The sequence below is a fragment of the Mandrillus leucophaeus genome, unplaced genomic scaffold (genome assembly GCF_000951045.1).
Source record: "Mandrillus leucophaeus isolate KB7577 unplaced genomic scaffold, Mleu.le_1.0 Scaffold1353, whole genome shotgun sequence".
Taxonomy (NCBI): domain Eukaryota; kingdom Metazoa; phylum Chordata; class Mammalia; order Primates; family Cercopithecidae; genus Mandrillus; species Mandrillus leucophaeus.
Genome location: NW_012101314.1, coordinates 86,817 through 114,469, shown reverse-complemented (window position 1 = coordinate 114,469; position 27,653 = coordinate 86,817). Strand labels below are relative to the sequence as shown.

Sequence of the window (27,653 nt, the reverse complement as noted above, 5' to 3'; positions counted from 1 at the left end):
GCGACAGAGCGAGACTCTATCTCAAAAAAAAAAAAAAAGAAAAAGGAAAGGTTAAAGACCAGACTGGGAATTTGAAGGTGCCTCATCCTTGAGACTCAGTCTTTTCATGTGTAATCCTCTTGTTATTTGATAGTTGCAGTTGTATTCAGAGGCCAGTGTAGCACTTCTGAAACTGAATAACCCCAAGGATTTTCAAGAATTGAACAAGCAAACTAAGAAGAACATGACCATTGATGGAAAAGAACTGACCATAAGTCCTGCATATTTATTATGGGATCTGAGTGCTATCAGCCAGGTAAGGGATGCACAGAAGCTTTTACAACCCAAATCAAGAGTTAGGATGTTAAAAATGTGTAAGTTACTGTATTAGAAGAGGAAAGGGGACTTACAGAGAGGTGAGTTGATTGGAACTTTTCTAATTTTCCAGTCACTGCCGTTGGTTTGGTATTAACTGAAGTGACCTAGAATCAGATCCAATAACCTTTTTTATAAAGTGTGTTAGAGAAATGCTGTCTGTTTGAATTTTGGGTTTAAAAATATATATATACTGAATCTTCTGTATTTTTTGTAATGTTTAAAATTAAGACTCCATTGTTAAAAGTCTGCCAGAGCACCTTGAGAGCAGATGGGGCAGAAGGAAAGGACAAAGAGGAGGAGGTATGACTTAAGGGGTATTTCACATCTTCATGTGCCAAGGATTTTTCTCAGTCTAAGCAGGATGAAGACATCTCTGCCAGTCGTTTTGAAGATAATGAAGAACTGAGGTACTCACTGCGATCTATTGAGAAGCATGCACCATGGGTTCGGAATATTTTCATTGTCACCAACGGGCAGATTCCATCCTGGCTGAACCTTGACAATCCTCGAGTGACAATAGTAACACACCAGGTACAAGACTTTCTAAAAATTACGAGACTGTGGTTTCTAATTCTGCTCCTTTAGTGTGGTACAGGGATTTCCATAATTTCATTCTCTGTACCCTTCTACCTCCATTTCTGCCTGCCTTTAGCTCTTCATTGCCTTCCCTTCCTTCCTTTCAAAAACTAAACCAAACCCAAACAGCTCTCATTCACTCTTTTTTTGTTTGTTGTCGTTAAAAGGATGTTTTTCGAAATTTGAGCCACTTGCCTACCTTTAGTTCACCTGCTATTGAAAGTCACATTCATCGCATCGAAGGGCTGTCCCAGAAGTTTATTTACCTAAATGATGATGTCATGTTTGGGAAGGATGTCTGGCCAGATGATTTTTACAGTCACTCCAAAGGCCAAAAGGTGAGTGCCTAAGAGGAGGGGGGATGTCTAGTGTGGAAGTCACTTAGCAAATCAGAAAATCAGTGCACATACTACTATAGTCAAATATCACACAGGCCAGGCACGGTGGCTTACACCTGTAATCCCAGTACTTTGGGAGGCAGAGGTGAGTGGATCACTTGACCCTAGGAGTTTGAGACCAGCTTGGGAAGCTTAGGGAGACAAATAATTGTTTTACTTTACAAAAAGTAAATTGTTTTACTTTACAAAAAGTAAAACAATTATTTGGGCCCAGTGGAATACTCATGTAGTCTCAGCGACTTGGGTGTTGGGGGGCAGTCGGGGGAGTGGGGGCTCACCGGCCAAGATGAGAAGATTACTTTAGCCTGAATGTTGAGGCTGCAGTGAGCTGTGATTGTACCACTGCACCCCAGCTTGGGTGACAGAGTGAGAACCTGATCTTGAAAAATAAAATTAAAAAAAATATATATATATGTATGATCAAATAATCATTTTTGAGTGGTAAGCTCAGAAGTCAACAATTAAGAAGAACACTACAGTTAGAAATTTGCTTTCCCACATTCTTAGACACCCAGGATCCTCACTTTTCCCCGACCATCTAAATTTTCTACTACTACGATAGCAGAAAAAGCAAAATCACTGTGAAACAGAAAATCATGGTTAGAATGTCAGCAAAAGGGCCAAAATAGAAAGTTAACTCAAGTTAGTGCTGAAAGCTATAGATGAAATTTCATTTAAGGCAGCCTGTTGCGCTCTAACTTTGTTGAGAGGTGGGATGGAGAAGTGGTTAAGAGTGCAGACTTGGGGGCCAACTCTTCAGGATGACCTTGGGCAGTGGCTCTACTTCTGTGTTTTCTGTCTGCATAGTGGGGAAAATACAAAAACCCTTGTAGCATTGTTGGAAGGGTTCAGTGATCAGTTAGAGACTTATCACCGTAAACTTATAAGTTATAAAACTCTGCAACTAAGTGCTAATAACAAAACTACTTTGTCTGTTATTGTTTATGCTACCCAACCAGGCCCATTCTCCTGTTCCCCTATTGACCTGTCTCCTCTGTATCAGATTGTAGGGCTAAAAGGTGAGCTCATGGCTTAACAAGGGGACAAACACAAGATCAATGACTGTGCAGTGCTTTTCCTGCTGACAGGTGTGCCTTGGTGCTGAGGCGTGTGAGCATAGGAGGCTTAAATCAGATGGGATAGGGAAGAACGCCCATCCGAATTGACACGTACTTTAACAAGTAAGAGTTAGTTTAGGTGAAAAAAGATACTCCAATTAGACAGAATATGCAAAGGCACAGAGATTTTTAAAGAGGAGTGTATTTTTTTTCAATGATTTTGAATTTAAAAAGTAACCATGTACCCCATCACTCATTTTTAGAGCAGGTGAATGCACAGCTCAGAATGCTGTGCCGATTAATTTATCACAGGGCCTTATGCATGAAGATAGAGGATATTGTCTCTCAGCCTTGAGACAAGATTATGCACAAATACACTGATGAACTACTGATAGTTGTTGCAGAAAAGCAGTGACCGTGCCTACTTCCCACCAGCTTTGACATGCTTTGGTACTTGCAGTCAAATCTGGCATGGTGTTACTTTATTTCACAGTAGATTATCAAAGCATGCTGTGAGAGGCTAATCTATGAGTTGAATCCTTGTCTGCTTTCCTTGAGTAATGGAAAAAAGTAAATATGCTCAGTAAGAATGGTCAACACAGCAGGATCTAAACAATCACTATAGGTACAGGCAAACTTAAAGCGCTTGTGAGTGTGAACGCTCAGCCCTTTGAAAATTTTAATCTTTCTAGAGACTTAATTTCTTTTTATAAAGGGAATCTTAAGAATAAAACGTATCAGAAGCCAGAAGTCATTTAATTTTCTCTTTGGTTTTATCGTAGGTTTATTTGACGTGGCCTGTGCCAAACTGTGCCGAGGGCTGCCCCGGTTCCTGGATTAAAGATGGCTATTGTGACAAGGCTTGTAATAATTCAGCCTGCGATTGGGATGGTGGCGATTGCTCTGGTAAGGATGTGTTAAACTGTCGTTCGTTCATTTTTATGGAATATTTTCTTCTTAATCATTATTGAACATGTACTATAGACGTAACCAAACATTCTTTATGTATTAATAAAGAATCAGTAATGCTGGACATGGTGACTCAAGCTTATAATCCAGTGCTTTGCAAAGCTGAGCTGGGAGGATTGCTTGAGGCCAGGAGTTTAAGACCAGCCTGGGCAACATAGTAAGACCCCATCTCTATTAAAAAAAATTAGCCAAGTGTGGTGGTGCACACCTGTAGTCCTAGGTGCTTGGGAGGCTAAGGCAGGAGGATCACTTGAGCCTAGGAGTCCGAGGCTGCCGTGAGCTGTGATTGTGCCTCTGTACTCCAACCTGGGCGGCAGAGTGACACCCTGTCTCAAAAAAAAAAAATATATATATATATATGAATGTGTGTGTGTGTGTATATATATATCTATCTATCTATCAGTAATCAGTAGACTCTTTGGAGGTAGTAATTAGTGCTCCCATGTGGCCCAGTTTATTCATTGTTGAGGGCATTGAACAAGAGAAAATACACTTGAAAATGTCATCTTATTTAAAATATGAAAATCTGGAATATACTTAGTTCTATAAACCCAAGAGCAAGCATCACTCTCACTGGTTCTTATAGGAGCTCACTGCTGGTTGCCGTCAGCAGCAGATTATGATAGGTCACAGAATGACTAAAGAGTTGCAAAAGAAATAAGTATTTTCCTCAGCAACCCTTCTCCCTCCCTCACATACTTATATTTTGACTTACTGATAATAGCAATTTGTTACATTTACTTACTGCCTTTCAATTATAAAGCATTAAATGTATACAGCATTATTCATTATATTCACTTGAATTTTGTTTGTCACCTGAGAGTGTGTACACAAATGTTATCATCCCCATTTTCATATGAAGAAACGGATTTGGAAATGTTTGCATATTGGAGAAAACAAAGCTTCAAGTTGTATTTCAGTCAGATATGTCAGATGCTCTTTAACTGTGGGGAGAGAATACAGATGTGCAAAGTAGATCTGTGTAGACCAGAGAAGTCAGTCTCTACTAGAACATTAGCATTTGATAACAAGGGGTATCAAACACGATACCCACATTTGGACATGTTTTTGGCAGTTCTGATAGTCACAGCCTTTGGAATAATCTCTTTTTGTTTTCGTGCTCCTCCATTTCTGTCAGCACGTGCCGCTTGAGCAAATGTAAGGCCTGTACTTGTAGGTTGCATAGCTACAAAATGCTAGGGCCTGTTCATCACACTTCTGTCAAGTGACTCCCTTTTCAGTTTATTTTCTTCTTAAGGTACATGAGATCTTTTACTAAAGAATGAGGTGAACCTTTTCTGACTAAAACTTATACATCAACCTTGAAAACATTAATATGAAATAAGGAACTGTCTTTTTTGTTTGTTTTTTGAGATGGAGTTTCAATCTTGTTGCCCAGGCTGGAGTGCAGTGGAGTAATCTTGATTCACTGCAACCTCCACCTCCTGGGTTCGAGCAATTCTCCCGCCTCAGCCTCCCAAGTAGTTGGGATTACAGGTGCCCACCACCACGCCCAGCTAATTTTTGTTTTTTTAGCAGAGATGGGGTTTACCATGTTGACCAGGCTGGTCTCAAACTCCTGACCTCAGGTGATCCAGCCGCCTTGGCCTCCCAAAGTGTTGAGATTACAGGCGTGAGCCACCGCGCCCAGTTCAGAACTGCCTTTCAAAATTGTAATTACAGCAAGATTCCCTCTTCTTCCTCCGCTCTACAGGTAACAGTGGAGGGAGTCGCTATATTGCAGGAGGTGGAGGTACTGGGAGTATTGGAGTTGGACAGCCCTGGCAGTTTGGTGGAGGAATAAACAGTGTCTCTTACTGTAATCAGGGATGTGCAAATTCCTGGCTTGCTGATAAGTTCTGTGACCAAGCGTGCAATGTCTTGTCCTGTGGGTTTGATGCTGGCGACTGTGGGCAAGGTATGTTTACTGCCAAACAAACAAGAATAGGAGGATAAAAAGTCCTTGACAGGTAGAGTTTTGAATGGCTTTTGTTATTTACAATAATGATTCTCTGTGTATCCTTTTTCCAGCCTTACATTCAGACTCGTTATAAAAGTAAGAGAACAACATAAATCACTAAAGAGTGTTGTTTCTTTAGTGTTATTGTTGCAGTGTGGTGTTTTGTTTTGTTTTGTTTTGACCAAGCAGATTTACCTTAGCTGAAAATATGTGGTGAAGTTTTAATTTGGAAACAAAAAATTATTGATATCCATCAATAATTCATTAAATAAAGATGGTTCAAATCCTGGATTTTGTTGGTAATATATAAATGGAATTTGTTTTGGCAGAAAGTTTTTTTCAAATGGATAAAAACATGGAAATTGATTATTGTAATTTATTGTTAAGAATCATGCCATATCTCTGTAGTGAGTCAGGATCACTATTTCATGGTTATTATTGTGACTGCCTCAGATAGTGAAATGAGCCCTGTACCAGTAACTGTTGTATTAGGATATCTGATTATTTTGAAATTAAAGTCACTCTTAGAAAGTGAAAACTCAGTGCTTACTTCAGCAGCACATATACTAAAATTAGAACAGTTTAGGCGTGAGTATGGCCCCTGCACAAGGATGACGTGCAAATTTGTGATGCATTCCCTATTATTTTTTTTTAAAGAAAGTGAAAACTCAGACCCAAAGAATTAAAGGAAAACAGAGGAAAAATGCCTAGTTTTTTAAAAAAATCATGTTTCTGTTTTTTCCTCTAGATCATTTTCATGAATTGTATAAAGTGACCCTTCTCCCAAACCAGACTCACTATGTTATTCCAAAAGGTGAATGCCTGCCTTATTTCAGCTTTGCAGAAATAGCCAAAAGAGGAGTTGAAGGTGCCTATAGTGACAATCCAATAATTCGACATGCTTCTATTGCCAACAAGTGGAAAACCATCCACCTCATAATGCACAGCGGAATGAATGCCACCACAATACATTTTAATCTCACATTTCAAAATAGAAATGACGAAGAGTTCAAAATCCAGATAACAGTGGAGGTGGACACAAGGGAGGGACCAAAACTGAATTCCACGGCCCAGAAAGGTTACGAAAATTTAGTTAGTCCCACAACACTTCTTCCGGAGGCGGAAATCCTTTTTGAGGATATTCCCAAAGAAAAACGCTTCCCGAAGTTCAGGCGACATGATGTTAACTCAACAAGGAGAGTCCAGGAAGAGGTGAAAATTCCCCTGGTAAATATTTCACTCCTTCCAAAAGAGGCCCAGTTAAGTCTCAATAAATTGGATTTGCAACTGGAACATGGAGACATCACTTTGAAAGGATACAATTTGTCCAAGTCAGCCTTGCTGAGATCATTTCTGATGAACTCACAGCATGCTAAATTAAAAAATCAAGCTATAATAACAGATGAAACAAATGACAGTTTGGTGACTCCACAGGAAAAACAGGTTCATAAAAGCATCTTGCCAAACAGCTTAGGAGTGTCTGAAAGATTACAGAGGTTGACTTTTCCTGCAGTGAGTGTAAAAGTGAATGGTCATGACCAGGGTCAGAATCTACCCCTGGACTTGGAGACCACAGCAAGATTTAGATCGGAAACTCACACCCAAAAAACTGTAGGTGGAAATGTGACAAAAGAAAAGCTCTCATCTCTGATTGTTCCACTGGCAAGCCAGATGACAAAAGAAAAGAAAATCGCAGGGAAAGAAAAAGAGAACAACAGAATGGAGGAAAATGCCGAAAATCACACTGAAGTGTTACTTGGAAGAAAGCTGCAGCATTACACGGAGAGTTACTTGGGCTTTTTGCCATGGGAGAAAAAAAAGTATTTCCAAGATCTTCTTGATGTAAGTTCCATCCAGCCTCATTCTTTCTCATGCTCAGGAAGGGTAAATAAATCTCGTGATAATATCATTATAGCTACCATTTATTCAGCACTTCCTTGTGCCGGCCACGGCACTAAATGCTTTTCTTATGTGGTTTCATTTAATTTACCCAATAACCCTAATAATAAAAAATGCCACATGAAGGTATTTATTATTGTTATCCACATTTTGTAGTTTAGGAAGCAGCCCAAGTGTGAATGAGTAAGGGATTTAGCCAGGGGCATACTTCGAGGAAGGAGAGCGGGAAGTGGTATGTTGTCTTGTCTTGACATTTCAGATCTGGTATTTCTCCAGCTCTGCTGATGAAAAAACCCTGGAGTTCAATTAAGTTCATTTGCTTCCCCAACATTATAACAGCAAATCAGTGTGAGCCAAGCCTCAAAGTTGGAGTGCTCGTCCCCTGTACCATGGCTCCACTGTGCTGTGGTGTCATCTGTACCTCTCCTCAGTGCTCTCACAGTGCTAACCACGGGGGAATGCAAGATGACAGGAACATAGCCACTGCTCATGGAAGCTCAGGGACCAGTAGAGAAGACAAATTTGTGGGGAGATAACTGTAACAAAGAGGTGTGTTTGTGTTGAGATATGGGCAAAAAATCCGGAGGGGAGGACTCCTTAGCTCTGCCTAGAAGTACTAGGAAGGCATACAGGAGGAAGTTCCCTGTGGACTGACCTTCAAAGAGGTGGGAGTTGACAGACCAAGACAAAAATACACAGTCTAGGCTGGATAGTGAAGGCACACAGCCACGAGTGGGTGTTAGACTGGGAGAAAAGAGGGGGAAGGAGGAACTATGTCCTCAGCATTTTAGGAAGTATCTTGTGCCTTGCACATGAGGCATTTACAGATCTAATGAAGGACTGCAGTGTTCTTGATGATGTTTATTTCCTCAGTTTCCCCTGTTTTCTTTCTTTTCCTTTTTTTTTTTTTGAGATGGAGTTTCGCTCTTTTTCCCAAGCTGGAGTGGTGCAATGGCGTGATCTCGGCTCACTGCAATCTCTGCCTCCTAGGTTCAAGCGATTCTCCTGCCTCAGCATCCTGAGTGGCTGGGATTACAGGCGCATGCCAGCACGCCCAGCTAATTTTTTGTATTTTTAGTGGAGACGGGGTTTCACCATGTTAGCCAGGCTCGTCTTGAACTCCTGATTTCAGGTGATCCGCCCGTCTTGGCCTCCCAAAGTGCTAGGACTACAGGCGTTTTTTTTTTTTTTTTTAATTTACAGAAGCATTATAGGTTAGTAGTAAAAATTGCAAGCAATTCAAAAAAATACAGTAAAAAAAGGGAAGTTACTCCTTCTTCAGTCTCCCTCCTGGAGATAATCACTGTCAATACTTTGATGGGTATTCTTCCAGTATCTTTCTATAGCTATGCAAACATACCTATATGTATGTATGGTTATATATAGAGAAATATATATATATAGTGTAAATTTACATGTATTTCCCTGCAGTTGTAGTATGTGGGCAAATGCCATTATTTGTTTATTTATTTATACCCATGCCAATGCCATTATTCTTTTTAATACCTGCAGGTTAGTTATTTCCAATGTTTTGTGATTACAAATAGTGTTGCAGTGAATACTCTTGTACATATATCTTACACTTCAGTGAGTTTTAGTTCTGTGGCTAGGATTACTAGGTTAGCAGATATAAACTTTAAATATGTCTTTCTGAAATGTTGTACCACTTCATATTTCCACAAAAAGTATACAGGAGTGCTTGCTTCACTGCAGTCTAACCAACACCAGTTAATATCAGTCTCCTTACATTTTTATCAGTTTGAGAAGCAAAAGTATTTCTGTAAAGTATTTGAATGCTTTACCAATTTTCTTTGCCTATTTAGTTCTGCCACTTAACTAGTTTTGATTTTATAATATTAAAACTATTATACGATGAAACCAAATTTGTTTCTAGTCCTTGTGCTTACAACTCAAGGACTTGCACATTTGATATCATCTGCAGAATTAGCTTGTTACTGAAAGTACTATCAAATTTATATGTAAATAAATTTTCTAAATGTTGCATTGAATTGGCTTTGAAATCTCACAATGACCAGTCCTTGAAGAATATCCTCCATATGTGACTGTTGTTACGTAGATCTCCCTCATACAGCTGTTGTTCTCAAACCAATATTGGTGATACTTGCACTGAAATCCAGTTGAGTCCTGCTAAATCCAGTTTAGATCCTTAAAGTGACTTGTTAACATGCATTGCATTTGCTCCTAATGGAGAGTTCGTGACTAGTTATTACCACATTATATAAAATGTCTTGTAACAAAGTATACTTGTGCACTAAACATAATGCTGAGTTACATGTAGAATTCTCTTTTCAGGAAGAAGAGTCATTGAAGACACAATTGGCATACTTCACTGATAGCAAAAATACTGGGAGGCAACTGAAAGATACGTTTGCAGATTCCCTCAGATATGTAAATAAAATTCTAAATAGCAAGTTTGGATTCACATCACGGAAAGTCCCCGCTCACATGCCTCACATGATTGACCGGATTGTTATGCAAGAGCTGCAAGATATGTAAGTCTTCCTCGTGTTTGAGTTGTTGGCTTGTGTTCAGAACTAAGGCTACTTGAAGTTTGCATATTTACCATACTAAATTTATGGCTCTAATATTTGATGACTAATATGTTAAAGGTATGATCTAAGTGCGAAAGAAAAAAGTTCATCTCTGCAAATGTTAGATACGGTACATACTTTGAATATCCAGAGTTTGTAATATGTTATATTTGGACAGGTTCCCTGAAGAATTTGACAAGACGTCATTTCACAAAGTGCGCCATTCTGAGGATATGCAGTTTGCCTTCTCTTATTTTTACTATCTCATGAGTGCAGTTCAGCCACTGAATATATCTCAAGTCTTTGATGAAGTTGATACAGACCAATCTGGTGTCTTGTCTGACAGAGAAATCCGAACACTGGCTACCAGAATTCACGAACTGCCATTAAGTTTGCAGGTGTCGTATTGTCTTATTCTAAACTTTTTGATGTTTTAAATGAGAATTTTAATTCTGGTCAGGCACGGTGGCTCACACCTGTAATCCCAGCACTTTGGGAGGCCTAGTCGGCTGAGCTCAGGAGTTCAAGACCAACCTGGGCGACACAGTGAAACCCCGTCTCTACTAAAAATACAAAAAATTAGCCAGACATGGTGGCATGCACCTGTCATTCCAGCTACTTGGAAGGCTGAAATAGGAGAACCGCTTCAACCTGGGGAGGTGGAGGTTGCAGTGAGCCAAGATCGTGCCACTGCACTCCAGGCTGGGCAACAGAGTCAGACTCTGTCTCAAAACAAAGAGAAAATTTTAATTCTGACCATGTCTCTTTTTCCCCTACATAATTTATTGCAAGTAAAAATAACTCTTAATATTTACTGTGGGTATTCATAGCTAGTCTGTTTTAGTGCCAGAATTATAACCAAATTTGAGGTTCGTATTTTATGAAATTACTTTTTGTAGTTTTTTCAGTAGAGATTGATCTTGATTGTCTGGAAAAGAGCCAGACCATACCTGCATATAAGATTCTTGTGGTATATCCATTCTAGGACTTCAGATGTGGCTAACCAGAGAGCTCAGCCAGGCCCCTCCTTCATGGCATCCTCTAGTCCCAGGAGTAGGAAACTAGCTAATGGAGGTGCCCAGATGAATCTAGCTGCAGGGCATGATTTCTCCTGAGCCCTGGACCACCTTGTGTAAATGGGTATCTCAGAGGCCAGAACGTTCTTTGAGATGAAGATGAAATATTTGTGTTGGCATTGTCTCATTCTGCTCCTCTTAGAGTGCCTTTATCTTAAGAATCATGTAGTCAGACTCTCTTTGAAGATAGCATTTAAGCCATTTTTGGAAGCTTTCACTTAATTTTTATTTTCAAAACCACAGTCATTACTTACAATGCACATAACAGGTTTATCTTCTTCTTTTTCTTTGTTAGGATTTGACAGGTCTGGAACACATGCTAATAAATTGCTCAAAAATGCTGCCTGCTGATATCACTCAGCTAAATAATATTCCACCAACTCAGGAAGCCTACTATGATCCCAATCTGGTAAGTGGAATGGGTTACTTTTATGTACAACAGAAAGTACATCCTTATCAAGTGTTATTTACAGCATTTCTGTATAGCACTTCAGAACTAGAAGCAGGCTCTATGGTTTTATATGGCTTTGTTGCAAAATAGTAGCAGGGGTAATCCAGAATCATTCATAGCTTGCTTTGGAATCTTCCTGTTCACCCCATAGATGCGTAATTTGGATTTGTTGCTTGTATTCCATAAACAGATGTCCTGTTCGCTGAGGGTGACAGAAAATAGCCCCAGATTATTCTCATTGGCCAGAGAGAACAATCCTGAGGTTTAACAATCAAGAAAATATTCATCACATGGAATGTCATCGTTCATCAAAGCTCAATTGCTTTAATGCTGGCACTTACTCCATTTTACCAGTAGGGGCAGTGGGTGACTAACACACAACTACATTGGGATATCATTTGGCTGAAATAATTGGAAGACTGTAGATTATGAGAGACATTTTAGTTTCAGAGAAGTTAAAATGTGAAGAAAATCGTAGAATTGATGAAATGAATATAATACAGCCATTAGATATTTTCTGTTAATTTTTTACTGATAAATGGAAAAATTCTTATATAATTAGGTGGGGGAAATAATGGGTACTATCATATAGACAGTATGATTTGAACTGTAGAAATCCCGCAAGTACATATACAACACACATACCCCAAAAGACAACAGAAATGACAGTAGGTTAAATCACAGGTAGTTTTTAATATCCTTTTTGTACACTAGAATTTTTCACGTTTTCTATAATGAGTAGATTTTGCTTTCATAATCAGAATAAAATGGTATTTAAAAAAATTACTGTCTTGCAAATCTTCAAGCCATGTATAAATAATGACTGCAGATAGGACACCTCCTCCCTCATGAGGGGACGTAGTGTGAAAAGTGGCAGCCATTGGTGAAAGAGGTCAGCATAGCAGCCATCAGAGCATACAGTATGAGTATTGCCTATCACATGTAGATTAGTTTAGCATATGGCGTGGGTTAGTATATAGATATGTGCCACTTAAAAGCCAATTCTCTAAATGTGCTAAGACTTAACATTACTAAATTAATAAAGTTGAGATAAATAGAGGAGTAAAGACCTGGTATCAGCCCTAAAGGAATTTGCTCTAGTGAGATTAACAGATAGGAATCAGCAGGTCAAGAATGAGACTAGGTCTGGGCATGGTGGCACATGCCTATAATCTCAGCACTTTGGGAGGCCCAGGTGGGTGGATCACCTGAGGGCAGGAGTTCAAGACCAGCCTGGCCAACATGGTGAAACCCCATCTATACTAAAAAATACAAAAATCAGCCGGGCACGATGGCGCATGCCTGTAATCCCACCACTTTGGGAGGCCAAGGCGGGCGGATCACTTGAGGTCAGGAGTTCGAGACCAGCCTGGCCAACATGGTGAAACCCCATATCTTCTAAAAATACAAAAATGAGTTAGGTGTGGTGGCAGGTTCCTGTAATCCCAGCTTCTCAGGAGGCTGAGACAGAAGAATCACTTGAACCCGAGAGGCAGAAGTTGCGGTGAGCTGAGATCGCGCTACTGCACTCCAGCCTGGGCAATAGAGTGAGACTCCGTCTCCAAAAAAAAAAAAAAGAATGAGACTATGAGACTACTTGTGGGTTGGGAATTCACCAGATGCCTCATGTAGAGCTGGTATGCAGTCAGGCTAATAACAGAGGAGCAGCTTGTCTATGTACTTCAGCAGTTTCTTTTGGGTTTTTGGCATGATCCAGTAGGATAAAGTACTTCAGGTTTGTTTGTGAAAAATGCATTATAAACTCTCTATTATATAAATCGTAGTAATTGTTTGCCAGTGTGTTCTTAAAGATGAAAAAGATGTATATGTAGTCACAGTTGGTGTTTTTCTTACTTCCGAAGAGAATAGAATCAAAGTTTTAAAAATCAGAACTTAGGACTAAATTGCCCTACTTTCAGCTCTGATGTGATATCTGATCTACTTATGTTTTCTCATAGCCACCGGTCACTAAAAGTCTAGTAACAAACTGTAAACCAGTAACTGACAAAATCCACAAAGCATATAAGGACAAAAACAAATATAGGTAAGTAGTACACACATATTCCCTTTGTTTAGTATAAGAGTAATTACAAAAGTCTGGCTTTTTCATAAATCTACAATATTTTGTCTGTTAAGCACTCTTCTAAAATTTATATGAGATTGTTTGCTGTAGTAGTATTAAAAGTTTAAGTTATTCCTGTGGATGTTGAGTCCACTACAGTTTTTAAAAATGTATTTTCTATTGAAGTTTTATTTTTTATATCCATGTAATTATTTAAACTCTTCAAATATGTTTGATAATTAGGTTTGAAATCATGGGAGAAGAAGAAATCGCTTTTAAAATGATTCGTACCAATGTTTCTCATGTGGTTGGCCAGTTGGATGACATAAGAAAAAACCCTAGGTATTGATTTTTATATATAATTTTTAATTATGCAAATAAACCTGAATAAAAGGCAGCAGGACTGGAGAGAAGGGAGTAGCTTATTTCTGTATGGAACATACCAAAAGGCCGAACAGTGGAGGCAGTGTTGGGGGTTGAGTGAGAGATAGGAGTTGCAAGTTGAGGTGGGGTCCCCCATGCAAAGGGATGAGCCTGAACTTCTAAGAACTGGGTTCTGTTAATAACAAGCTGTTCAGGGAGAGCTGGGGCAGATCTCATTGTGGGGAGGTGAGGCCAGGCAGCTGGGACATTCTAGAAATGCCTTTTTAGAATTGTGGCATTTCTAAAAAGGTGCTTCCAGAACAGTTGTTTAGATGGTTAGATTTATCTTAGCAATTCAAAGTAAAGTTCAGATTAGCTTTTGAGGAAAACGGAATGCTACCATAAATGGGAACATTAATCCAGTATACTCCAGCCATCCTTTGGGGATGAATAAATTTTCAGGTTTACCTAAGCCTTAACAATTTCTTTACCAGCCCCTTAACTGTTACTTTAGCAGGTTTGATAAAATGTGCTAAAAATATGCATTTTTGAGTTTTTAACTTTAGTGGGAAATAGGTGTTTCATCAACTTCTTTGGAAAATAAAGACACTGGCATATAAACTCTATATTTTTGAGATAGGATCTCACTCTGTTGCCCAAGCTGGAGTGCAGTAATGCAAACACGGCTCACTGTAGCCTCCACCTCCTGGGCTTGAGCAATCCTCCCACCTCAGCCTCCTGAGTAGCTGGAACCACAGGCATGAGCTGCTGCACCCAGCTAAAATTGAGTATTTTTAATTTCTGAGTCATTTAAATGCATTAGGAGGTCTTTAGTTTTACCTCGCTGAAATTAGGATTCTAATTACAAATGATCAAACATGTGAACCTTATAGACATTTTAAAGCCATTATATTTTTTCTACAAATCCTGTTCTCGTTTGGAGGAGAAAGAAATTGGAATTTTCAAAAAAGTAAAAATATCTTTAACACCCATTTAGTGTCTTCAGTAATCCAGTAAAATACTTGATTTTTTACAAAATGTTTCCCACAAGCCAACCAAACCATAAGGTACAATAATAATTAGCCAGCATACAGCCCTCTTTGCATATGCTTTTCCCTCCACTTGAAGTGTACTGTTTTAATTTCTTAAAATAACTTTAGCTTTTAAGAACCAATTTTGATGGGAGTACAGACTTCCCCCTATTTTCTTGATGAGCTGTCTCATTCATGAGTAGTAATAATGTGAGAATTTGCAGTTTTTAGTTGTAGCCAATACTTTTAGGTCTTTGTGCCAATTTGAAAGTTACTGGGTTAGAGTATTCATAGACATTTTCATGGTACTGAAAGGGACAGGGGTTTAGTAGAAAGACACATGGCAAGCCAGGCTTTTTCCACAGTTTGCCAGGCCCAGCTGCTGTTTGTGTACCTGAACAGATTTTATCATTAACTCTTGTTTATATTGTTTGGTTTTACTTTAATGAAGGCTTATTTTAAGTCAGGTATGGAAAACTAGACTTCAGACTGACTTCAGCTCGAAGGACATGTTTATCCCATTAACAGGGAGTCTGGGATAGACAATATCCAGGCTTTGTTTTTCTTTGATTTTCTTAGCTTTGCTTGTGTTGGCTTCATCATCAGGCCACAGACCATTAACACATTCAAGAACTTTACCATTGATTAAATAATACCATCTAATAGCCTGTCTTCACATTTCCCCAGTTGCCTCCAAATGCCCTTGATAGCTGTTGTCTGCCTCTTTTGTTTGTTTTTAAATCCAAGATACAGCCAAGGCTCATATATTATATTAGGTTGACATAGCTCTTTCGTATCCTTTCATTTAAAGCAGTCTCCAGGTTTAGAGAAAGATTAGTGAGCTCGCACATACCTGTCACTTGTCTTCCTTCTTCAGAAAGATTGAATCCTGATCGAATCCTTCTTCAGAAGGAAGACAAGTGATTTACATTTATTTACTTCCGTTTATATTTAACCTTGTTTCATCTAAACACACCCACTCTATCACTGCTACCTGATTAATATTAAGTGAATCTCAAACATTGTATCATTTTAGCTCCATATTTTTTGTATATATAACCACAATACCATTATCACCCTAAAAAAATCAGTAACGATTCCTTAATATGACCAACTACTTTGTCAATGTACACCTTTCACTCCTCTTAACTTTCATAAGGACTTATGTGTTTTTTGGTTTTTAAGTTTGTTGGTTTGAAGTTAAATCTATGGGTTTTCCCTCCATCTCTCTTTTTTTAACCATATAATTTTTTGCATGTGTATATGAAGAAATCTGATTATAGATTCTATAGCTATCTTACACTTTGTCCTTCTCTGATTGAATCCTAGTTGTTTAACATGTTTCTGTGTCTCTTGTATTTCCCATAAATTGGTAGTTGGATCTGAAGGCTTTATCAGGTTTGTTTGATTTTTTTTGGTGAATCTACTTCAAAAGTGTTGGCATACCTACAAGCCATTTTAATGGGCCCTCAGTTTAGTGACCTTTGCCTTGAAAGGAACTTGAAACAAGCAAGGAAGCACCACTGTAATCTGCTTTTTTGCCAGAACTCTAGCATCTTACAACTTGGTTAGAGACATAGTAAGCAGAAATTATCAAATTCATAGAATCTGTAGCTATAAGGCACTGTCTGTCTCTCTCAATTATTTACATGATTTTTCTTTGTAATATAACTATCAGTTCAGAGAACTTAGTTTTGATTTTTTTTTTTTTTTTTTTAATCTTTTTGAGACAGTCTCACTCTGTCATCCAGGCTGGAGTGCAATGGTGCAATCTAAAGATTGCTCACTGCAACCTCTGCCTCCCGAGTTAAGCAATTCTCGTGCCTCATTCTTTTGAGTAGCTGGGATTACAGGCACGCCACCACGCCCGGCTAATTTTTTTGTATTTTTAGTAGAGATGGGGTTTCACCCTGTTGGCCAGGCTGGTCTCAAATTTCTGACCTCAAGTGATCAGCCTATCTTGATCTCCCAAGGTGCTGGGATTACAGGCATGAGCCACCACGCGTGGCCTTCAGAGAACTTGGTTTTAGGTACTTATGGATTGTCTTTTTTTTTGCCTCACCACAGCCTCTGCTTCCCAAGTTCAAGCGATTCTCCTGCCTCAGCTTCCCGAAGAGCTGGGACTACAGGCACATGCCACCACATCTGGCTAATTTTTGTATTTGTAGTAGAGACGGGGTTTTGCCATGTTGGTCAAACTGGTCTCAAACTCCTGACCTCAGGTGATCTTCCCGCCTCTGCCTCCCAAAGTGCTGGGATAACAGGTGTGAACCACCATGCCTGGCCACTGATTGTCTTTTCTAGCTGCCAACAAAATATTCTAGTTAGTTAACTACATTTATTGAACAATTAATTCAGGACACTCTATTAGCTACATTTATTGAACAATTAATTCAGGACACTCCAAAAAGAAGTCATTAAATTAATTTACTCCCATAGTTAAAAGGCCATCTACCCTAGTTCTCTTGTTTTATAGGTGAGGAATATCTAAAGAAAAACTGTATAGAACATCATTCCCCCAGAGAATCATATCAGCAAATATACCAACTTGGGACATAAGTCCATTTAAAATATATTTGGAATCCACATCCTTGTTTTGTTAGGTCAGGATTATCCGTATGTAACTAATAACCCTGGCTCTCTGTTATTTCAGGAAGTTTGTTTGCCTGAATGACAACATTGACCACAATCATAAAGATGCCCAGACAGTGAAGGCTGTTCTCAGGGACTTCTATGAATCCATGTTCCCCATACCTTCCCAGTTTGAGCTGCCAAGAGAGTATCGAAACCGTTTCCTTCATATGCATGAGCTGCAGGAATGGTAAATTCTCATGTTTTTTATATATATGTGTGTGTGTATGAGTGTATACATTATACATACGTATGTATCTATGTGTTAGCGATGAAATTTTTTAATTTCTTTTTTTTTTTTTTTTTTTGAGACGGAGTTTTGCTCTTGTTGCCCAAACTGGAGTGCAATGGCGCAATCTCAGCTCACTGCAACCTCCGCCTCCTGGGTTCAGTGATTCTCCTGCCTCAGCCTCCTGAGTAGCTGGGATTATAGGCATGCGCCATCAAGCCCGGCTAATTTTTTGTATTTTTAGTAGAAACAGGGTTTCAACATGTTAGCCAGACTGGTCTCGAACTCCTGACCTCAGGTGATGCGCCCGCCTTGGCCTCCCAAAGTGCTGGAATTACAGGTGTGAACCACCGTGCCCAGCTGAAATTTCTTTAATGTGTTATTTGCTCTGTAATTTATTCGTAAAAGTATAGTTATAATTTTTATTGAGTTTAATATTTGAAAGACATTTATTTGCATTTTAAGGGATTTGAAAAAATGCATAACTGGGTTCTTTCAGTCTATTTGGAACTTCATTTATTCAGCTGTTTGTTGACCAATGTGTAAGTGAAGGAATTGTTTAGTATAAAATGAGAGGTACATGAGGTCAGTATGTGCTCGCTGATAGTCAAAGACTTTGGGGAAAATGAATTAAACTAAGTCCTGAAGGCAGAATCTCAGAAGTGGTGAGAAGGGAACAATGAGCAAAAGCTTGGAGGTGGGAATGATCTGGGCAATTTGAGGGCTAGCCCAGCTTAATTGGAGAATTCATATATTGAAATCGTGGAATGTAAATCTGAAAAGGTATTAGGAGCCATTTCATTCAGTACTTCAACAACCAGACTATCTGGTTAGCCTTTATAATCAACTGGGAAACTTTATAATGAGTAAAGGATTGAGTTAAGCAGTTTGTTTTGTTTTCTTTTGCTTTGAGACAGAGCCTTGCTCTGTCACCCAGGCTGGAGTGCAGTGGCATGATGTCTACTCACTGCAATCTCCACCTCCCGGGTTCAAGCGATTCTAATGCCTCAGCCTCCTGAGTAGCTGGGATTACAGGCATGTGCCACCACGCCCAGCTAATTTTTGTTATTTTTAGTAGAGACAGGGTTTTGCCAGGTTGGACAGGCTGGTCTCAAACTCCCTGACTCGAGCGACCCTTCCACCTCAGGCTTCCAAAGTGCTGAGATTACAGGCGTGAGCCACCGCATCCGGCCCTAATTTTCATTCTTATATTTGTTAAATCAGCTAATTTATTAAGTATCTACTGTGGGAATAATCACTAGCAATACTTACTAAGACCTTTTTTTTTTTTTTAACTTAATTGTAACATGGTACTTGACTAAGAGCTTTTCTTGCACATTCTCATTTAACTCTTCTAACAACTCTGTAGTAGGTCCATTTTATCCTCAGTACAGCAAAAGGAAGTAACTTGCATAAGGCATCTTGGCTCCTGAATGGGGGAGCCCATGTATGAACCTGGGCAGCCCATTCACCAGATTCTGCCTACAACACCGGCTAAGTGTGCTTCATCATCATCACTGCCATCAGAGTAGCTACCCTTTTTCTTAAGAACCTGTTGTCTGTTAAACACTGTGCTAGGCAAGATATTTACTCTCTACAGTTAAAAGTATTGTTACTGCCATGTTAAAGATGAGAACATAGTAATGTGAGTTGAGTAACTTGCTCCTGCTGAAGTAGCTGGCAAGTGGCTGATCCAGCCTGACTCCCAACCCTCTGCACATTCCACTATATTCCAGAGCTGCTTTATAAGTTTTCTTCATCTTTCATTCTACTGCAATTGCCAACATTTAATTATAAAGATAATTTTATCTTTTGGTTTAGGAATGAGAGACAGGACTAGCTAGATTTCCTAGGCCGACTAAGAATCCCTAAGCCTAGCTGAGAAGGTGACCGCTTGCTTCCACCTTTAAACATGGGGCTTGCAACTTAGCTCACACCCGACCAATCAGATAGTAGAGAGAGCTCACTAAAATGCTAATTAGGCAAAAACAGGTGATAAAGAATAGCCAATCATCTATTGCCTGAGAGCACAGCAGGAGGGACAATGATCGGGATATAAACCCAGGCATTCGAGCTGGCAATGGCTACCTTCTTTGGGTCCCCTCCCTTTGTATGGGAGCTCTGTCTTCACTCTATTAAATCTTGCAACTGCACATTCTTTTGGTCCCTGTTTGTTACGGCTTGAGCTGAGCTTTCACTCACCGTCCACCACTGCTGTTTGCCGCCGTCACAGACCTGCCGATGACTTCCATCCCTCCGGATCCAGCAGGGTGTCTGCTGTGCTCCTGATCTAGCCAGGCGCCCATTGCCACTCCCGATCGGGCTAAAGGCTCGCCATTGTTCCTGCACGGCTAAGTGCCCGGATTTGTCCTAATCGAGCTGAACACTAGTCATTGGGTTCTGTGGTTCTCTTCCGTGACCCATGGCTTCTAATAGAGCTATAACACTCACCACATGGCCCAAGACTCCATTCCTTGGAATCTGTGAGGCCAAGAACCCCAGGTCAGAGAACACGAGGCTTGCCACCATCTTGGAAGCGGCCTGCCGCCATTTTGGAAGCGGCCTGCCACCATCTTGGGAGCTCTGGGAGCAAGGAACCCCTGCAAGGAATCCCCTGGTAACAGGAAGATTTTTGACCCTTTGCTTGCCTCTCTGTGCCAGGTGCTAGGGATACTAAGATAAAAGGTATGTGGTACCAGGCTTTGAGATGTTCACAGTCTATCCAGGGAGACAGATACTAGGCAAATTGTGATACAGTATATTGAGGGCAGCAATAAGAGTTCAGTGCAGTTGGTGTACGTAGGAAGGACCAGCTGATTCTATTATAGGAAGGTGACATTTGGACTTGGGTTTGAATTATGAAAATGACTTCTCCAGGTAAGAAAGAGCATTCCTGGTAGAAGAAATGGCATGTGCAAAGGCACAGAGGTGTAAGATAATCCTGTGTCAAGGAAGAAGATTGTGAAAGACTGTATTTGAATTAGACTTTTTTCTTTTGAGAATGGACCCCCAGGAGACATTTTTTTTTAGATGTTTGTCATGATCAGACTTCATGATTTGAGATGATAATTAGTATTAGAGTGGAGGTTGGAGTGTTGGAGAAGTACTTAAGAGTGGGGCAGGGTTGTTTGGGAACTGGAGGCAGGGAGACAAGTAAGCATTTCAATAGTCCTAGAAACAGTCACGTGTGAACCAAGGATACAGCCCAGGCAATAAAGAAAAAGCAGTAGACGAATTGGGAGACATTTTAAAAGGGAAATTGGCAGACTTTGGCACTAGAACTCCTCGCTGTCTTGGAGTTGGGCAAATGAGACAATTAGGATGACTATTGCTGCTATCTTTATGTGTTTATTTTCATAAGGAGAAGTTATTACTGAATCATGGGTCTTCTCTCCCAGAAATGACAAGGAATGGCTTCTCACCATTTTCACTTTCCCTTAACTCAGAGGAAAAAGATCTTTAGGTGGATCTAAGTGTTAACTCCCCAAATCCAATTTGTGACTAAATTTACCCTCAATGGTCCATTTGAATAAGAAAAGAGTGGGCTTAAAAGTAATTTGAGAGGTCCTTGATTTCTGTGCTATACAAATGGTGTGAATTAGGTGTGGGTGCTCTTGCAGTCATTCCCCTGCCCTGGGGGCTGCTTGCTCCTCCTCCTGCTCAGCTCTGCATCGTCTCTCACTGCTAGCCCTGCTTCCTAGAAATTGTCTTGTTTCTCTTTTCCTCCATGAGTTCCCTGCCATCTTTCCCTAGTTGCCTGCATTGACTTTCTTCCTGTTCCCACAGAAGCCCATTCCTTTTGGGGTATAGCACTGCACAGCCATCTGTCTGGTTGTGTTTGTCTCTCCCGATAGACTATGAGTCCTTTTCCAGGGCAAAGGTGGTGTCTTACTGCTGAGTCCACAGTGCCTCCCTAGTACATAGCAGGCGCTCATTTCATGGGTTCTCTTGCAGCTGGGGCAACACGTTAACTGTCTGTAGTCTGTGGCTGCTTAGCTCTTTAAGAATCCACATTGATTCTGAATGACACTAGACATTAGTTGACAGAGCTAGTTATGATCCTATTAACAGATGTGGGAAATATGGGGGGAAGACCTGTGTGTGGGAGAGTGCCATTTTGGATGTGTGACTTGAGGTAGAGACATCCACACCCAAACAGTGGAAAATGAGAATCTGTAACTCAGCACAGAGGCCAGAGTTTGGTAATTACTAGCATATCTTCCAAACCTATGGTAAGCATTTTTATTTAATCTTCATAACCAATTGTTCATTATTTCCAAATTACGGATGAGGAAATGGCTATACTGCCTCTTTTTATCCCCAGTATTCTGTTGGCTCCAGGTCCAGTTGATTCTACCTCAGGAATGTCTCTTCTGTTGCTTATTTCTTTTCATTGTCACTGCTTCCTTTCATGCCTGGTCTAAAACTAAAATGCCTGCCTTTCTTGTTTGTCCATCCTTCAAATGGCCACCATGTTTACCCTGATTATGTCACACACACCCCCACCTGTCTGTTTCATCCACTTTCCCACTAGAGTGTTCTGTCCAGACCCCACTGTGTGGTTTTGCAGAGCAGCTGCAGTTCACACCTTCTCACCTTCACCTGGCTTAGCTCCCCCCATGCTGCTGCATGGATTCACTCCACTCAGTCCTGCAGGGTCCAGCTGGCCACTGTGCCACTCTGCTGCTCCTTCTCTTTCTCATCCTTATGCTTCCTGTCCCCTTCAAGGCTTACAGGAAATGCCGCCATCTCTGTGGTGCTGTCCTCATTTCTCTAAGTTTTCCCACAAGACTGCTTTTGATAATGCGTATTTCTGTCTTGTCTTATGTGACGGCAAGTCATCAGTCAGCATGTCAGCAACGCCTCAGGTTTCTAAACACTTAAAGCAGGGACTTCATCTTGTTCATCTCTTCATATCCACAGGAAGTATTTATCAAGTAACTGAGTGAATAAGTATGAATGAATAAAAATGAATGAAAGAGTGGTTTTGTTTAAGTGCCAGAAGTAATTTTCTTTTGAAATCCTTTCCCCTGCCTGGATAACTTTACTAATTCAAGTATAATATTTACTATGACATAATAAAAAATCTGAACTCATGTTGGAAATGTATATTGTATTGTGTGAGCATTTTAGAATTGCAAGACAATGTTTTTGTGTTTCCCAACATAGTTTTTATAAAACTAGTACATAAATAATGCTTAACCAATGGTAGTGAAACCATATACAGAAGTACATAGTTGCTTTCTTCTCTCTCTGCACAGGAGGGCTTATCGAGACAAATTGAAGTTTTGGACCCATTGTGTACTAGCAACATTGATTATGTTTACTATATTCTCATTTTTTGCTGAGCAGGTAAGTTTTGTGTATTTTGTGTGGATATTAAATGGTATTTCTTGGTATACTAGTGTCTGAATGTTTTAGAAAATGATATACACTTACAATCAAAATTTTAGCTTCTCTTATTGTCTTATAGCTCATATGTGAATATGTTAAATATGTTTCACAATATTCAGGCAGCAAATATAACAGTCTTTTATTCATTTCTCTTCTAAATCCATTACCAGTATTCTTTTTATCTGGAACTCAACAGATTAACTTGTAGATACCAGGCTAAAACCAAGTAGCTCTAAGTATTTATAACCAAAAAACCATCTAGGATCCTTCTCTAATGTTAATTTTCTATGGGTCTCCAATTTTCTTCCTCTTTCACCCTTCCTTGAGTGAGCACAGTGTCTTCAGACATCCCACAGTTCCGTCGTGTTGTCCCACTCACACCGGTAGCTCCCATTTATCTTTCTTTCAGTCGCTAGGAGTTCTCCCTCCTCTCTCCTCCTCCCTCCTCTCCTCATCAGCCCCTCTACACCTGGGCTTTCCTCTGCATGCATGTACACACGCAGCCTCCTTGAGGTGAGCGACCAGAAGTAGGAGGGAGATTTGTGAGGTAAAAAGAAAGGGATAAGAGAGTCCTCATTAGGCTATTCACATATGAAATACTCTGAAGAAAAGGATTGAAGGAGGGGAATGGGCATCTTTACCGACCTGACTTGGGTTGGGCAAGTGACTTGGCCTCTGCCTCCAATCAAGGTGACTATTGAGTGGAGCTTTTCTAGCTGTCACTCAAATGAAACATACACCAAATTGACTTATACCAAGAAGGACAGGCACCTAAGTACTGAGAGCTTTAGGATAAACGAATGGGCTTCTTGCTGCAAGTGGAAGGAAATTCAGGAAACAGAGACTGGGCAGGTGAACAGGACAGCAACTTAACCTCCATCTGCTTCCCAGGGAGTGTACATCTTGTTCTTGATGTTTGTTACCATTGTTCATGGCAGGTAAAAGTCTTATGAAAAATCTCAGAAAGGCTGTGCCTGCTTTTAGAACAGGGTCCAGTGAGGAACCTTTGAGTCTGCTGTGCTGACCTAGGATGGGGAAGGAAAGGAGCCCTGACCGAAAGGAGCAGTCGTGGTAGTGGAAAGGAAGAGGAGTGTTAGTCTTTCCTCTGTGTCATCTATACCAGCAGAGAATAGGGAACTAGAGAGGCAGGAAGAGGGAAGGGAAGGGCAGGTTAAATCCCAGCACCCTGCTCTCTACCTACTGGAGTCAAACTCCTTCCTCCTGCCATACCTACCACCTTCACAAACAAATCAGCCAATGCTGCCTCTTCCTTCCCTCCCAAATCCCAGTTCATCATTCAGTCCATGGTGGCTTATGTTTGGACAAAGCCCTGCCTCCACCTAGAGATGAAGGAACAAGCCAGTCCTACATGGTTGGGGAGAGGGAAGACAGGGTAAACACAGAGATCCTAGATAGAAAACATAAAGAGCACATTTTGGGCTGGGTGTGGTGGCTCATGCCGGTAATCCCAGCACTTTGGGAAGCCAAGGTAGGCAGATCACTTGAAATCAGGAATTGAAGACCAGCGTGGTCAACATGGTGAAACCTCATCTTTACAAAAAATGCAAAAATTAGCTGGGTGTGGTGGTGTGCATCTGTAGTCTCAGGTACTTGGGACGCTGAGGTAGGAGAATCGCTTGAACCCTGGAGGTGGAGGTTGCGGTGAGCCAAGATCACGCCATTGGACTCCAGGTTGGGCAACAGAGTGAGTGAGACTCTGTTCAAAGAAAATAAACCCCAAATTTTTAAATTGAAATTTTATTATAGTGTTGATTTGGTTTTCTGTTTCAGATGTATTATAGGCAAACTTTTTATGAGGAAAAAAGTATTCAAGTTCTAAGCTACTAATTTACAAATGAACTTTTATATTACAATCCATTTTAAATTGGGTGTTGCCTGTGTTCTCCAATGATTATGATTAGGTTAAATAGCGGGGGAGAAATGCTGATAAGATTTTCAATATAGGTGTGTGGTTTTTTTTTTTTTTTTTTTTTTACAAACGTAGTCATTTTCAAACCCAGAGACAGTGTCTTATCGCTAAATAGAGACAATTTCCTTCAGTAGAAAGACTTGACAAATGGATATCTTGTAAATAAATATGCTTTGGTAATAGCTGTGTAAAAGTCTGTAGTTGTAGGTCTTAGAAAAATGAAGCGTGGGCCAAAATAATTGCAATCCTCTTGGGTCTCTTTGTGGGCACATATCTAGGCATATTGACCCTACAAAGCTAAACAAAACTAATGTTTGTTTTTGTTTTGGAGGAGGAATGATGGAGATTTGTTTGTTGTCTGTTTTTTATGTATAAGATTGTAGAAATGATTAAGGTCATATGGCTCTTAGAAAGTATGATGCACTTATATTCTTTCATCAGCGTGATAATTAAAATGTATTTTGTGTCTTTCATCATTTAGTTAATTGCACTTAAGCGGAAGATATTTCCCAGAAGGAGGATACACAAAGAAGCTAGTCCCAATCGAATCAGAGTATAGAAGATCTTCATTTGAAAACCATCTACCTCAGCATTTACTGAGCATTTTAAAACTCAGCTTCACAGAGATGTCTTTGCGATGTGATGCTTAGCAGTTTGGCTCGAAGAAGGAAAATATCCAGTACCATGCTGTTTTGTGGCATGAATATAGCCCACTGACCAGGAATTATTTAACCAACCCACTGAAAACTTGTGTGTTGAGCAGCTCTGAACTGATTTTACTTTTCAAGAATTTGCTCATGGACCTGTCATCCTTTTTATAAAAAGGCTCACTGGCAAGAGACAGCTGCTAATTTCCCACAGCAGTCATTGCAGACTAACTTTATTATGAGAAGCCTATGCCAGCTGGGAGTGATTGCTAAGAGGCCCCAATCTTTGCATTCCAAAGCCTTTTGCTGAAGTTTTGCACTTTTTTTTTCATTTCCCATTTTTAAAATAAGTAGTTACTAAGTTAACTAGTTATTCTTGCTTCTGAGTATAATGAATTGGGATGTCTAAACCTATTTTTATAGATGTTATTTAAATAATGCAGCAATATCACCTCTTACTGACAATAACCTAAATTATGGGTTTTACTAATGTTTAAGACCGTAAATGGTCTTAAACCACTAACTACTGAAGAGGTCAATGATTGACATCTGAAATGCTTTGTAATTATTGACTTCAGCCCCTAAGAATACTATGATTTCATGTGCAGGTCTAATTTCAAAGGGCTAGAGTTAGTAACAGTGCTACTTACCAGATGTAATTATGTTTTGGAAATGTACATATTCAAACAGAAGTGCCTCATTTTAGAAATGAGTAGTGCTGATGGCACTGGCACATTACAGTGGTGTCTTGTTGAATACTCATCGGTATATTCCAGTAGCTATCTCTCTCAGTTTTAGATAGAACAGAGGCCAGCAAACTTTCTTTGTAAAAGGCTGGATAGTAAATTATTGCAGGCCACCTGTGTCTTTGTCATATATTCTTCTTGTTGTTTAGTTTGTTTTTTTCAAACAACCCTCTAAAAATGTAAAAACCATGTTTAACTTGCAGCCGTACAAAAACTGGCCACCAGCCAGATGTGACCCTCAGGCCATCATTTGCCAATCACTGTGAATCAGTTTTTGGTGGTGGTGGTGGTTTTTTTTTTTTTTTTTTTGAGACAGAGTCTCGCTGTGTCGCCCAGGCTAGAGTGCAGTGGCGCAACTCAGCTCACTGCAACGTCCGCCTCCCAGGTTCAAGCAGTTCTCCTGTCTCAGCCTCCTAAGTAGCTGGGACTACAGGTGCACGCTGCCACACCTGGCTAATCTTTGTATTTTTAGTAGAGACGGGGTTCCACTATATTGGTCAGGCTGGTCTCGAACTCCTGACCTCAGGCGATCCACCCGCCTCCGCCTCCCAAAGTGCTGAGATTACAGGTGTAAGCCACTGCGCCCAGCTGAGAATTAGTATTTTTATGTGTGATTAAACCTTGGCATCTAGCCATATTTTGTTTATGTCATAATACAATGGATTTGTGAAGACCAGATTCCATGAGTAACTCTGACAGGTATTTTAGATCATGATCTCAACAATATTCTTTCAAAATGGCATACATCTTTTGTACAAAGAACTTGAAATGTAAATACTGTGTGTGTGCTGTAAGAGTTGTGTATTTCAAAAACTGAAATCTCATAAAAAGTTAAATTTTTGTCTGACACTTTGATTTTTAAATCTTTGAGGATTGAGTTTACTGTTACTCAGATTCAGCAGTCACTTGAGTGCCTTTACTGTGTATCAGGTTCTGTGCTGAACATTACTAAAATTAAGTGGAAAGTAAGGAAAGATTAGTATTATACAGAAGAATGTTGCTTTATAGGGGGGAAAATAGTTTCTAAATGGACTTTATCATATGGTAAAAATTTAGGATATGTTGGTATCATTATAAAAGCTGAGATTTATTCTAGAAAAGTTAGAGAAATGAACATTTGTCTGTAATGACGATTTCTATGGTTAGATGAATATAGTCCATACCTAATTAGGAGCTTGATAATGGGATGGATAATATAATCATAGGCTATTCATAGACTCATTCTAATGATTCTGTGATTCAGTAGAATCATTAGAACAGAGGAACCTCAGAAGTTGATGAGCAGTCAGATGGTCAGAACCGATTGTTCAAATGAAATCCTATA

At 39.9% G+C, this 27,653-nt stretch overlaps 1 protein-coding gene across 1 annotated transcript in view; it reads left to right on the top strand.

The window, feature by feature from the left end:
* GNPTAB (N-acetylglucosamine-1-phosphate transferase, alpha and beta subunits) overlaps window positions 1-27,178 on the top strand; it is a 52,642-nt gene extending 25,464 nt beyond the window's left edge. Inside the window, exons 7-20 of the mRNA XM_011973200.1 lie at window positions 134-295; window positions 709-888; window positions 1,101-1,271; window positions 3,172-3,295; window positions 5,073-5,276; window positions 6,067-7,160; window positions 9,531-9,730; window positions 9,948-10,167; window positions 11,141-11,254; window positions 13,255-13,340; window positions 13,602-13,700; window positions 17,406-17,573; window positions 22,874-22,964; window positions 25,418-27,178. Coding sequence (XP_011828590.1) covers window positions 134-295; window positions 709-888; window positions 1,101-1,271; window positions 3,172-3,295; window positions 5,073-5,276; window positions 6,067-7,160; window positions 9,531-9,730; window positions 9,948-10,167; window positions 11,141-11,254; window positions 13,255-13,340; window positions 13,602-13,700; window positions 17,406-17,573; window positions 22,874-22,964; window positions 25,418-25,495 — 2,991 coding nt within the window. The 3' untranslated portion in view covers window positions 25,496-27,178. The remainder of the gene's footprint in view (window positions 1-133; window positions 296-708; window positions 889-1,100; window positions 1,272-3,171; window positions 3,296-5,072; window positions 5,277-6,066; window positions 7,161-9,530; window positions 9,731-9,947; window positions 10,168-11,140; window positions 11,255-13,254; window positions 13,341-13,601; window positions 13,701-17,405; window positions 17,574-22,873; window positions 22,965-25,417) is intronic.
* The last annotated feature ends 475 nt before the right edge of the window (window positions 27,179-27,653 follow it).